The following is a 14,556-nucleotide window of genomic DNA, read 5'->3' on the forward strand; positions in this document are numbered from 1 at the left end:
AAGTTTAATAAAGAGAGCTACTAAAAGTACACAGTGAGAGTGAAACTGACTCAGTCATGCCCAACTCTTTGCAACCCCATCGACTATAGCTCACCAGGCTCCTCTGTACATGGGATTCTCCAGGCAAGAATACTGGAGTGGGTTGCCATGCCCTTCTCCAGAGGATCTTCTCGACTCAAGGCTTGAACCAGGGCCTTTTGCTTTGCAGGCAGACTGTACCATCTCAGCTACTTGGGGAGCCCTAAAATTACACAAAGAAACTGAATTTAAAAATAGAAATCAGATAAAGGAGTAAATTTCATTCCACAGTGATCAAGAACCACAATTTCAGGTTCTGAGGCTTTGAGTTATGCAATCAAGGGCACTTCATCAGCCTTAGTATAATTGGCCATCTTATACTGGCATGAAATGGAACCTCTTCAGAGCCCTCTTTATGTCTTTATTTCTCAGACTGTAGATGAAGGGGTTCACCATAGGTGTGACCACAGTGTACATCACCGAGGCTATTGTACTTGAGTATGAAAGATGCATAGCAGCAGACCTAAGGTACACTTCTAAGGTAGTGCAATAAAATAAAGAGACAACTGAGAGGTGGGACACACAGGTAGAAAACGCTTTATACTTCCCCTGGGCTGATGAGATTTTACATATACATGAAACTATTTTAGAAAAAGAGTAAAGGATACCAGCAAAAGGACCACCACCTAGCAGGGCAGCTGCAACATACATCACAATGTTATTAAGAAAGTTGTCAGGACGGGAAAGTTGTACCAACTGATTGAGTTCATAGAAAAAGTGGGGAATTTGCACAACTGGACAAAAGGGCAGTCACAACACCATTAAGCTATGTAGCAAGGAATACATGGCAACCACTACCCAGGATGTCAGAACCAGGAATCCACAGAGATGAGGGCTCATGATGACCATGTATGCAAAGGGTGGCAAATGGCCACAAAGTGGTCATAGGCCATCACAGTTAGGAGGACATAATCTAGTTCTCCAAAGAGAATGTAAAAATACATCTACGTGAAGCAGCCTTCATAGAGAATAACTTTGCTCCGTGTTTGAATATTTACCAGCATCTTTAGGATGGTGGTGGAGGTGAAACAGATGTCTGCAAAGGACAGGTTAGAGAGGAAGAAGTATGTGGGGGTGTGGATGTGGGTGTCCGAGCTGATGGCCAGGATAATGAGCAGGTTTCCAAATGCAGTGATCAGGTACCTGGATGGAGAAAAAAAGTCCAAATGTGAGCAGCTGTAGTGTTGATTCCTCTGAAAGTCCCAGAAGAAGGAATTCTGAAATTTGTGTATTATTCACTGGTTCCATGTGGTGGAGGTGACTAAACAGAAAAAAGAAAAAATAATATGACTAATTTTTACAACAACTGACATAATTCACATAGTAAAAAAAAAAAAAACAAACAAACAAACAAACTACTTAGCTCTTTAGAAAGCAATGTTAATATTTTGTTTACAGGTAAATTCTCTTTGAGGGTATACTCCATTTCATCTCTGACTAGGAATATTTGTCCCATTCTCAAAATATTTCCAGAAGTCATATATTCTAGAGATTTAATGAGAAATTGTTTCATATATTTGATAAATATATTGAGTGCCAACTATGTTTCAAGTACATGCAGGCAATAAGTAGAGTGATGGAAAACAAATCTCCCACAATCCAAGGATGATGAGAGATGATGTGCAAATAAAACATTATATGTCAGCTGGTGTCAAATGTTATGAAGGAAACAAAACCAGATATAAAGAAGAGAGTTGTAGGAGGTGTTATTTTGTACTGAGGGTTCAGGCAGGGTCAGAAATCAAGGTGATAATTGAACAGATAGCTAAGAAAGAGAAAGAAGGATGTAGTTTGACATCAGGAGAAGTGTGTGCCTGGCCACTGCAAAGTAACTGAGGAAGATGCTCATTACACATGTTCAGATCCAAACAAGGAAGCCAGTGGGGCAGAGGAATAAGTTAGAACAGGAGTGATTAGAGATGGTGTCAGGGATGCTGTGGAACAAGGGGCCTCCCCACTACAGGTGAACCTTCAGTCCACAGAGAATCACTCCTTCTGTGTTGTTCCCAGCACTTTATGAATTTAATCATAAAGGCTTCCTGTGATTGATTTCATCAGATCCACTTCTTCGTGCCATCTGTTGATTGAATTCTGGCTTCTGTGTTGTAAGTCATCTTAATGTGTGAGTCCAGGTGCCTCAAAGAACTTCTCTCACTTCCCAAGGGTCAGGCACACACACACACACACACACACACACACACACACACACACATAACATTGTCCTCCTAGGTTGTGTTACTGCCATGCATTCCTCACCCAGATCCACCCTCCTTAGGCCACAATTAGTCACAACTCAAGCTAGTCAGATCAGATTTTCTTTCTCATGAAGGATTTGTAAATGGTACCTAGAAATTCCAGTTTATAAGTTTTCCTTGGAAATAAACCTGGAAATAAACTTTGAGTTCCATTTCAGTATGGCTAATTTCTGCTTTTTATTTAGAGAAATATAAAAAATATGAGAGAGAGGAATGGAATGGACATATGAATATCAGGGGAAAATATCCAGTAAACTCAAACAACTCTTAATGCAATGCAATGAATAAAATCTCCCTTGGTTTGTCAACATTACAAGTCCAAGACATCTCCTTGATGTCCAGAAAAAAAAACAATAAATAAAAACATATTTTTGTTAAGGACACAAACAGTGATATCTTTATGATGTGAAACACTTTACAGTTTGAATATCCCAAGAGGAAAACATGCAAATGGGATAAGCTATCAGTTCAAAACCAGAAATACATAGAACACAACAAAAGTCGAAGACTTCTTTTTCCTGAGGCTTTTCCATTTTTGTCCACTCCTGTTAATAAATAAAATCTTTGGACTTACTGTCTACATCTACTGGAAGCATTTTATGACTTCCATTCCTTTTAATTTGGCTTCCACTATTACTGTTTAATTGTCAACCCTGAGACTTGCAATTCCCAGCACAATGTTCACTTTACCTTCAGATCATAAACAAATACACTGATGTTAGGGAAGCCAGCAGACAGCTGATCTCTGGCCTCTGTCAGGCACATGTTTCTGGCTTCCCTCCTCTCTGCTTCTCTCCCTGAAGTGTCTGTGGAGCTCTGAGACTCACCTGAAAGCAGATTCAGAGAGAAGCCTTCCCCGATGGAGGTCAAAACTCCTCCCTAAAGACTGATGAGGCAGACCAAATTTTTGTTCCCAAACACAACAACAGGAATAGATCAAGCAGTGACCTCTCAGCCAGTGCTTGCTGTTGTATGAGTGCAAAAGCAAGGACCACATCCTGTCCAACCAAAGTGGCATAGGCTGAGGGACTGCAACAGAAGAGATATTTAGAGCTTCCAGGTTAGCTCATTAGACATGTTTTCCTCTCATTACTCTAACCTCTATGTACATGATTGCCCTTGGAGACACTGGTCTGGACAGAATGAATTTTTTTCCTGCTAATTCTCTGTTCCTAAGAGATTGCTTTATAAGATAAATTAAATTTTTATTACTGCTTCTCTTTTAACTCTCCTTCTTCCAAAGCTCTAATTTTTGCAGAATCTCATCACATCCCTGTATTCAAATTTTCTCAAACATATGATATTAAGAGTTTGTCTTGACTAGGTCACATGGGTCTTCAAAGCTTTGAATTATGGCAAGGACACAATCACTGAACTCTCTAGAAACGACTCTTCCCCTCTTCAAAAAGAGGGATATGTTATTATTTTTTTTTTTAATGCAAAACCTTAGGTATTATAATCCCTAGGTTCATGATAGCTTTCCCAAGACAATTAAGAATGTACTACCTATATTAGAAATTGAGAACTGACATTTTTTACATATTATAAAACACTTGTATTTAATTATAAAAGGGATATTTAGACACTGTTATGTCAAATAAGCTCACTTGATCCTTGACCCAAGGATTGAGCTCATGTCTCTTAAGTCCCCTGCATTGACAGGCAGGTTTTTTTAGCACTAGTGCCACCTGGGAAGCCCCAGCATATTATAGAAATTGTGAAATGTAATTTTAAAAACAGTGAATTGTAATTTGGGCTAGCAAACCAGACTGTGAGATATCTACCACGCAAAAAGCCAGCCCTAACCTAAGACACCGCCAGGCCCACGCACAGAACAAAGGACTGAACAGAGATAGCCGGCTGCAGACTATCCCCCTCCGGTGACAGGCAGCCAGAGCCAGAAGGGGGCAATCACAGCCCCAGAGAGACATTATTTACAAAACTGTAAGTGGGCTCCTTTGCTAACTAAGACTTCTTGGGGTTCTGGACGGTCAACATCCACCTGAGAAGGTGCGCCGGTTGTATATCCAGAAAACTGAGCAGCGGGGAGGCGATAAGTCGCAGCAACCTCGCTCACCAAACACCTCATCACCTGAGCTGCTCGGACCTGGGAAGGGCACAAAACGCAGGCCCAACCGAGTCTGTGCCTCTGAGGACTACCCGAGTCCCTGAACCTAAGCAGCTTAGACCTGGGAGGTGCAAGCAGCCCAGGGCTTGCCGCGGATGGTTTCTGGCGGAGCAACCTAGAGCCTGAGCAGTGTGGGCAGGGAGGCTACACGCACAGTGAGAGGGGTCAGGCCCAGTGTGGCTAAGGCACTGCGAGCACACGCCAGTGTTATTTGTTTGCAGCGGCCCTCCCTCCCCACAGTGCAACTGAACAAGTGAGCCTAAAAAAAAAAAAAAAAAAGTCCACCACCGCCCCCTTGGTATCAGGGCAGAAATCAAACACTGAAGAGACCAGCAAACAGAAGAAGCTATAACAGAGGGAACCGCCTTGGAAGCGACAGGCAATAGATTAAAACCCTGTCCTTAGTACCGACTACACAGGAAGGGGCCTATAGATCTTCAGAAATGTAAGCCGGAACAGGGAACTAGCCGAAAATGAACTGACCCTACAATACCCACAACAACACCAAATAAAGTCCTAGATATATTTTTACTATTTTTACGATCATTCTTTCTTTCTTTCTTTTTTTAATTTTTAAAAAAAAAATTAAGTCCTTTATTACTCCTTTGCAGCTGCTAAGTCACTTCAGTCGTGTCTGAATCTGTGTGACCACATAGACGTCAGCCCACTGGCTCTCCTGTCCCTGGGATTCTCCAGGCAAGAACACTGGAGTGGGTTGCCATTTCCGTCTCCAATGCATGAAAGTGAAAAAGTGAAAGTGAAGTCACTCAGTTGTGTCCAGCTCTTAGCGACCCCATGGACTGCAGCCCACCAGGCTCCTCCATCCATGGGAATTTCCAGGCAAGAGTGATGGAGTGGGGTGCCATTGCCTTCTCCAATTACTCCTTTAATTTTCATTTTTATATCCTACTATTACTTTGCAAAAAAAAAAAAAAAGACCCTATTTTTTTTAAAAAAAGCAAACTTCATATATATATATTTTTTATAATTTTTGTGACTTTTTTTTTTCTTTTCTCTTTCTTTTTTTTTTTTCTTTAACATTGTATTTTTGAAATTCCAAACTGTACTCTAGATTTTTGATTTTAGCTTTTTGGTATTTGTTATCAATTTTGTACCTGTATTATTTTTTATAATTTTTGTGACTTTTTTTTCTCTCTTTCTTTCTCTTCTTCTTTTCTTTAACATTGTATTTCTGAATTCCCAACTCTACTCTAGATTTTTAATTTATGCTTTTTGGTATTTGTTATCAATTTTGTACCTATATCTTCTTTATAATTTTTGTGACTTTGTTTTTGTTTTCTCTTTCTTTTTCTTCTTCTTTTCTTTAACATTGTATTTTTGAAATTCCAAACTCTACTTTAGATTTTTAACTTTTGCTTTTTGGTATTTGTTATCAATTTTGTACCTATGTTTTCTTTATAATTTTTGTGACTTTTTTTTTCTTTCTTTTTCTCTCTTTCTTTTCCTTCTTCTTTTCTTTAACAAGTACAAATTCTGATTCATCGGGTCTCTAGTGAGTCCAAGTACTGCATTTCTAATGAGCTCCCAGGAGTAGTTGATGCTGCAGTGCCTAGTCTGGGGATCACATTCAATAGCAAAGCTATGGTCCTGTGTTAGAGTCAGGTATACACAGGTTTAGTCTTCTCACCAAGAATCTTTTATGTATATAAGTTTGAAAACAAGTTCTTCACTCACTTATAGAATAAAAGTGAACGTGTTAGTTGTTCAGTCATGTCCAATCATGTCCTATAGCCTTCCAGACTCCTCCATCCATGGGATTTCCCAGGCAACAATACTGGAGTGGGTAGCCATTTCCTTCTCCAGGGGATCCTCCCAACCCAGGGATTGAACCCAGGTCTCCTGCATTTCAGGCAGATTCTTTACCACTGAACCACTAGAGTGGGAGTCACTTATAGGTGGTTACACATAATTTGTCATCATAAACACATCAACAACTGCTTGACCTTAATTAAAACAAGACTTTCATATGGACACCAAAACTGATACTTTATTGAAAAGATATAGAGCATAAAAATAAAATATTTGCCTAGTAGTAAAAATGTATTTTGCATTTTCATCCTTTTGACATTTTTTCCCTGACTCAAAGGCCATATTAAGTGAATGTACTCAAACGTGTGCTATTGTGTAGACTTCACTTGAAAACCTTTAGTGGATTATCATTTGTCAGTAACTAAGGTAGGCACTATGGACAATGCTGAATAAGAGAACAGGATCCGAAAGGAGAATAAGACTAGATAATCACCTATAAAACACACTGTAGGTTCAAGTCTCCATTTTCAAGGACAGTTATGGCAGTGATTTTCAGAAGAATGTGGTACACATAATGAAAAGCTGTAGTCTTGGATATCCTCTATTATAAGATCATACCAAATACCTTGGCTAATAATAAAAGTAGTTTTCCCACAGTAGTCCTATTGTTTACTACAATCATTCAGTAGCACAAGAGAAAATATATCTGTGATGATATATGTCATCTGAGCAGAAATTATTCTTAAGAAATCCATGCTGCCCTATGAAATAAATAGGCATTAGAGATATTTTAAATCAAGTTTGGGAAAGCTTTGAGAAAGTAGAAAATTAACAAAGGGGAAAATTGTTTATAAGTCAAACAGAGAAGGAAACAGAAATCTGAGTTACTTCAATGGTATAAAGAAGTTGAATCAAAGAAATGAAAATTCAGGAAATATAGACACAGAACAATTCTATGTTTGCATTCTGATCAAATAATATTAAATTCTGGCTCAAATGCTTTGCAGTTTGCTAAAAATGAGGATTTCTTTAACCCTATGACAATTAGTCCTTCTATTACTGCCATCCCAAAGAATCTTTTCAAGGCTTTCTTTATATCTTCATACCTTAGACTAAGAGGAAATGGTTCAGCACAGGTGTAACCACAGTGAACATCACTGAGACTGTTGCACTTGACTGTGAACTATGGATCCCAGCAGAGCAAAGGTACAGTGTAGACTGTTATAGTAAATAAGGGAAAACTGAGAGGTGAGACACACAGATGGGTGCATACTTGTGCAATAAGTCACTTCAGTCATGTCTGGTTTTTTGCAACCCTATGGACTGTAGCCTACCAGGCTTCTCTGTTCATGGGATTCTCTAGGCAATAATACTAGAGTAGGTTGCCATTTCTGTCTCCAGGGGATTTTTCTGACTGAGGGATATCATAAGTCTCCAGCATTGGCAAGCAGGTTCTTTACCACTAGCACCATCTGGGGGAATTATCTTAGAGTATGAGCAAAGGATCATAAGTGATCACCACCCATGAATACAGCTTCAAAATATATCCCTATGTCATTAAGAAAGGCTTTATAATTGATAAGTTGGACCACCTGTTATATTCCACCTGTTATTTATTCCCTATTCTGGGAAAGATCTCAGCTATTATTTCTTTAAATAGCATCTTTTCTTTCTCTCACACTGTCTTTTCCTTCTAAGATACTCAATATACTTGTTACCTCTTCTAATGGAGTCCTTTAATACTTGTAGATTCTCTTCATTAAAAAAAAAAAAGAAAAGAAAAGCAGTTCTCTTATTCCTAAATCATTCTACCTTTGAGGTCACTATTTCTCTTCACCATATGATCTGCTCAACTTTTAGTGCTTTCTAATACATCTTTCAACTCATTTATAGATTTCTTCAACCCCAGTATGTCTGTTTGGTTATGTTTGAGTTTTAATCTCTTTGAAAATTGTTTCTTATTTTCATTTTTTTTTAAATTTATGAGTTTAAGTGCTTCTGTGAGTGTTCCTATAGCTTCCTGAGTTTCTCCATGACACTATTTGAGTTTTCCACTGGCTTGATCACAATCTTCTATGGTGTTAAGATTGTTTTCTGGAAAATTGTCATTTTCTTTTTGTGATTCTGTGTTATTGTGACCAGTGGGTAGCTCCTCTGGCAGTGCATTTGAAATAACAAATGCCTTTTTCACTTAGGTAAAGGTCTGTTCATTCTGATTTTAACAATTCAACAAACTGGTAACAAGAGGCCTTTCTGTGTTTTTCAGTTAGGTGACACAGTAACACAAGTCTTTTGTTTTTTTTTTACCTGAGTTGCATCTGAGTTGCATTTATTGAAGTAGGAAATGCAACCCACTCCAGTATTCTTGCCTGGAAAATTCCATGGACAGAAGAGCCTGGAGCTCTGCAGTCCAGGGGGAGGCAAAGAGTTGGACATGACTGAGTGAGCATGCATGCACTCACTCATCTAGCTATTTTTAAAAAACTTTTTTTTTTTGGTCGTTCACTCTCCCTAGCAGAGGCATTGCTTGGTGCATTGTCATCACAGCTGGTGCCTCCAGGGTCACTGGCGTCTTGGTGCTGCTAATGTCCCTGATATGGCTGGCATCTCTGCTCAGGGAACCATGATAGTGGGCAATTTTGCATCATCCAGGGTCACCTGGTTCAAGGTCCCCACCAGCACTGCTGCCTGTTTCCCTTTGGTTGTAGATAATCCTGCATCTGGAAGGCCAGGTTCACGTGTGCCACCTCCACTGGTGCTTCCAGGTGCTATGGGTCTATGGACTCAGCTACCTCATGGACTCAGCCAATGGTTACATTGGGCTGGGACTGGGGGCACTGCCTTTTGCTGTTTTCCCCTAGATGCACCTCATCTATGTGTTCTAATCAACCCAATTTAACAAGTAAAATTGTATGAATCTCTGGAATCTTGGTTATTGGACAGGTGAATATTTGCTGACTTATGGAAGTCTGATTAATCAGAGATAGAAGGGGAGAGACAAAGAGAGTGTCTTGTGCTACCATGATGCTGATGTCATCAAAGATAGATTTATTTTTTTGGAGACTGTGACATTGATATATATATATATATATATATATATATATATATATATATATATATATAAAGAGAGAGAGAGAGTTAACTATCATTTATTGGTGAACAAAGACATCCAGTATAACAGTATACAACATCATGGTTGAGACTTTAGCATTACAACATAGAAAATAACAGGTGAGCATAGATTCATGAGGAGCCAAACAGAGATCAGGATAACCACACACTATACAAACTCATTTGTTAATAAGCATTATATTAAAGCATCTACTACAAAAATGAGTTATTATGCAGCAATAGCTAACTGGTCAAAAATAAAAGTGAACAGAACTGAAGACAATTATATTAATTGGCTTCTTCTCAACTATGTACTTATTCTAATATTTAAAGGTAGCATTCATGATTACTCTGTCTTTAAATTTTATTTCAGATAACTGTATTAAAAATTGGTACATTAAGTTTCCTCTCCAAATAAGCAGGAAAAGATGAAAAGTGTGCTTGTTGGTACTAAACATGTAACCTGGAATCACATGACTGAATAGGCATTTCAGTCCTCCAGTGAGCCATCCTTTGGTCATGTATATATTTTGATATACAAAGTTCAGTCTGAACAACACAGTGGTGAAGGGCACTGACCTTCTGTGCAGTAAAAAATCTAAATATAATTTTGCAGTCAGCTCCCTGTATCCACAGTTCCATATCTGAATGTTCAATGTAATCTATTAAAAGTTATTTTAAATACCTTAGTTGTCAACTTTACTTTAAACAAATATGAGTAATTAAACTAATAACTATCATTTAGAATAATAAGAGAAAAATTACTTGTAATGACGTATGTCATTCAAGAATACCTGTGGTGGATTCATTTTGATATAAGAATAAATTATTCTTAAGAAACTCAGTCCTCTCATGAAGTACATGAGTATTTCCAAATATTGCTGATTCAAATGTAGGAAAATTTTGAAGTAGGGATAAGTACAAATAAAAAGCCTATATATCAGGTTGAGGAGAAAGCTTAATAAATCAATACATGGAATTATTTTAATGAAAATTCCAGGGAACAATGAAAAGAAGCAAATTTGATTCTGCAATGATCAAAGAATCATAATTTCTGATTCTGAGGCTTTGAGTCATGCCATCAAGGTCACTTCATTTCCCCCAGCAGAGTTGGCCTTTTCTACCTAATATTTCATAGAATCTCTTCAGAGCCCCTTTTATGTCTTTATTTCTTAGACTGTAGATAAAGGGGTTCAGCATGGGTGTGACCACTGTGTACATCACTGAAGCTGCTGCACCTGATCTTGAACTGTGGGGAGCAGCAGGGTTAAGGTGCACTCCTAGGACAGAACAATAAAATAAAAAGACAACTGAGAGGTGAGATGCACAGGTGGAAAATGCTTTATACTTTCCCTCAGCTGATGAGATTCCACGTATGCAAGAAACTATTTTAGAGTAAGAGTAAAGTATCCCAGCAAAAGGACCACCACCCAACAAGGTAGCTGCAAAATACAATACCATGTCATTAAAAAAGGTGTCAGAACAGGCAAGTTGTAAGACTTGATTGAGTTCACAGAAAAAGTGGGGTATTTTGAAGTCTGCACAGAAGGACAACTGCAACACCATTAACTTCTGTAACAAGGAGTACATGACACCCACGATCCAAGATATCAGAACCAGGAGACCGCAGAGTCGGGGGTTCATGATGACCGTGTAGTGCAACGGGTGACAGATGGCCACAAACCGGTCATAGGCCATCACAGCCAGGAGAAAGTCATCTAAACTTGCGAAGAGTATGTAAAAGTACATCTGGATGATGCAGCCTTCAAAGGTGATCAATTTGTTCTGTGTCTGGATGTTCCACAGCATCTTTGGGACAGTGGTAGAAGTGAAGCTGATGTCTACAAAGGACAGGTTGGAGAGGAAGAAGTACATGGGGGTGTGGAGATGGGAGTCTGAGATGGTGGCCAGGATGATAAGCAGGTTTCCAAACATAGTGATCAGGTACATGGACAGAAAAAGTCCAAATACAAGGGGCTGCAGCTCAGGTGCCTCTGAAAATTCCATGAGAAGAAATTCTGAAACTTCTGAAATGTTTTGTGGTTCCATGCCTTGTAGGTAACTACCAAGATATAGAATAATAACTTATTAACTTTTACACGAGCAAGCATTAGCAACCTAGCATGCATGCATGTTCAGTCACTTCCATCATGTCCAACCCTGCGATTCCATGAACTGTGGCTTGCAAGACTCCCCTGTCCATGGGATTCTCCAGGCAAGAATATTGGAGTGGATTGTCATTTCCTTCTCCAGGGGATATTCCCAATGCAGGGATTGAACCTGTGTCTTTTACTTCTTCTTCATTGGCAGGCAAGTTGTTTCCCATTAGTGCCAACCCAACATAAATGCTATTACTTACATTTCACAGTCAAGACATTAACTTCAATAGGTATCAGTAGGGGGTGAGGCAAAGTCCTTTCTCATTTTTCTTGTATGGCATCTTTTCTTTGTTATTTATGTTCTTTGAGCTTTAATCTCTCCTTTGTAGGTTCAGTGGGCACACTACTTCCGGTTTTGTTCTTTTACCAGCATTCAAAGCCCTCCCTAGCCCATACTCTATAAATCATGTATGTGCCATGATTATTCATCCTTTTACACTGAATAACTTTCTTCATATGATTTTCTCATTTGTAATACATATATTTATTTAACTATACTCAGTTCAGTTCAGTCGCTCAGTCATGTCCGACTCTTTGCCACCCCATGGACTGCAGCATGCCAGGCCTCCCTGTCCATCACCATCTCCCAGAATATACTCAAACTCATGTCCATTGAGTCAGTGATGCCATCCAACCATCTCATCCTCTGCTGTCCCCTTCTCCTCCTGCCTTCAATCTTTCTGGCATCAGGGTCTTTTCAAATGAGTCAGTTCTTCACATCAGATGACCAAAGTATTGGAGTTTCAGCTTCAGCATCAGTCCTTCCAATGAATATTAAGGACTGATTTTCTTTAGGATGGACAGGTTGGATCTCTTTGCAGTCCAAGGGACTCTCAAGGGTCTTCTCCTATACTACGGTTCAAAAGCATCAATTCTTTGATGCTCAGCTTTCTTTATAGTCTAACTCTCACATCCATACATGACTGGAAAAACAATAGCTTTGACTAGACAGACCTTTGTTGTCAAAATAATGTCTCTGCTTTTTAATATGCTGTCTAGGTTGGTCATAACTTTTCTTCCAAGCAGCTAGCATCTTTTAATTTCATGGCAGCAGTCACCATCTGCAGTGATTTTGGAGCCCCCCAAAATAAAGTCTGTCACAGTTTGCATTGTTTCCCCATCTATTTGCCATGAAGTGACCCTTATGGCAGGAAGTGAAGAGGAACTAAAAAGCCTCTTAATGAAAGTGAAAGTGGAGAGTGAAAAAGTTGGCTTAAAGCTCAACATTCAGAAAACGAAGATCATGGCATCTGGTCCCATCACTTCATGGGAAATAGACGGGGGAACAGTGGAAACAGTGTCAGACTTTATTTTTCTGGGCTCCAAAATCACTGCAGATGGTGACTGCAGCCATGAAATTAAAAGAGGCTTACTCCTTGAAAGGAAAGTTATGACCAACCTAGATAGCATATTCAAAAGCAGAGACATTACTTTGCCAACAAAAGTCCGTCTAGTCAAGGCTATGGTTTTTCCTGTGGTCATGTATGGATGTGAGAGTTGGACTGTGAAGAAAGCTGAGCGCCGAAGAATTGATGCTTTTGAACTGTGGTGTTGGAGAAGACTCTTGAGAGTCCCTTGGACTGCAAGGAGATCCAACCAGTCCAATCTGAAGGAGATCAGCCCTGGGATTTCTTTGGAAGGAATGATGCTAAAGCTGAAACTCCAGTACTTTGGCCACCTCAGGGGAAGAGTTGACTCATTGGAAAAGACTCTGATGCTGGGAAGGATTGGGGGCAGGAGGAGAAGGGGACAACAGAGGATGAGATGGCTGGATGGCATCACTGACTCGATGGATGTGAGTCTGAGTGAACTCCGGGAGTTGGCGGTGGACAGGGAAGCCTGGCGTGCTGTGATTCATGGGGTCGCAAAGAGTCGGACACAACTGAGCGACTGAACTGATCTGAACTGATGGGACCAGATGCCATGATTTTAGTTCTCTTAGGCTGAATTTTAAGCCAACTTTTTCACTCTCCTCTTTCACTTTCATCAAGAGGCTCTTCAGTTCTTCTTCACTTTCTGCCATAAAGATGGTCATCTGCATACTGTACTCAGGCTTCAACAGTATATGCCACCATCATATGAGCAAGGGATGCACCTGCATAGCTCACTTTGTTTTTCTCAAATGTATGTGAATATTTGTGTACTTATTTACAAACACAGGGGCTTCCCCAGTGACTCAGCAGTAAAGTATCAGCCTGCAATGCAAGAGACACAGTAGTTGCATATTCATTCCCTGGATGGGGAAGATGGGCAACCCACTCCAGTATTCTTGCCTGGAGAATCCCATGGACAGAGGAGCCTGGTGGGCTACAGTCCATGGGGTCACAGAGAGTCACACATGACTGAAGAGACTGAGCATGCCTGCCTACACATTTAAGAAAATGGGAAGTCATTAAATAAAAATTAATGGCAAAACTACAGAAATATACTACTATATATTATTTAATATGTAGTATGTATTTAATATAGCCAATATTTTGCAATGTAAATGGGGAGTAATCTATAAAAAGAAGCTAACATAATTTGCTAAATCAATTATATTTCAGTTAAAAGCAATAATGGCAGTCAACATAAAGCCAGTTAAGTAGGGAGATTTCATACAATTGTATTAAGGAAAACTAAATGGAACATCAAAAACTGATTGAAACATGATATACAATAACAGTAACTGAACAAGAGCAGTATTCATTAATAATTATTTTAGCTAAGACTTTCACTTAACTGATTATAACATATAATGTATCCAGAATTTTTTGGCACATAGCAGTTGCTCCATTATTATTTGTTGAATGAATAGGAATTAGATGATATCAGATATGAACACTTAATACATAGGAAAGTTGCATTTCAATTGAGCTGGGAAAAGCTGAATTTTTGAATAAAAGCTGGAATAAATGACTGTCTTTCTGGAAGGAAATAAGGAACTTTTTTTGTTTGTTTTTAATCTAACACAGCTTCAGAAAATCAGGGTAAACTGTCCATTTCAGACGAACATACAACAAATTCATGTAAAATCTGCACTTGGAAAACTAAAACAATTAAAGCTATAAATTCA

At 39.1% G+C, this 14,556-nt stretch overlaps 1 protein-coding gene and 1 pseudogene across 1 annotated transcript; both read right to left on the reverse strand.

The window, feature by feature from the left end:
- Positions 1-393: 393 nt before the first annotated feature.
- On the reverse strand, positions 394-3,330 carry LOC139183951 (olfactory receptor 1571-like; annotated as a pseudogene).
- Positions 3,331-10,434: 7,104 nt separating this feature from the next.
- On the reverse strand, positions 10,435-11,391 carry LOC139183952 (olfactory receptor 7A17-like). Its single transcript, XM_070792253.1, has one exon. The coding sequence runs from the start codon at positions 11,389-11,391 to the stop codon at positions 10,435-10,437; it is 957 nt and encodes a 318-aa protein (XP_070648354.1).
- Between the last annotated feature and the right edge of the window lie 3,165 nt (positions 11,392-14,556).

Source organism: Bos indicus, chromosome 7 (genome assembly GCF_029378745.1).
Source record: "Bos indicus isolate NIAB-ARS_2022 breed Sahiwal x Tharparkar chromosome 7, NIAB-ARS_B.indTharparkar_mat_pri_1.0, whole genome shotgun sequence".
NCBI lineage: Eukaryota > Metazoa > Chordata > Mammalia > Artiodactyla > Bovidae > Bos > Bos indicus.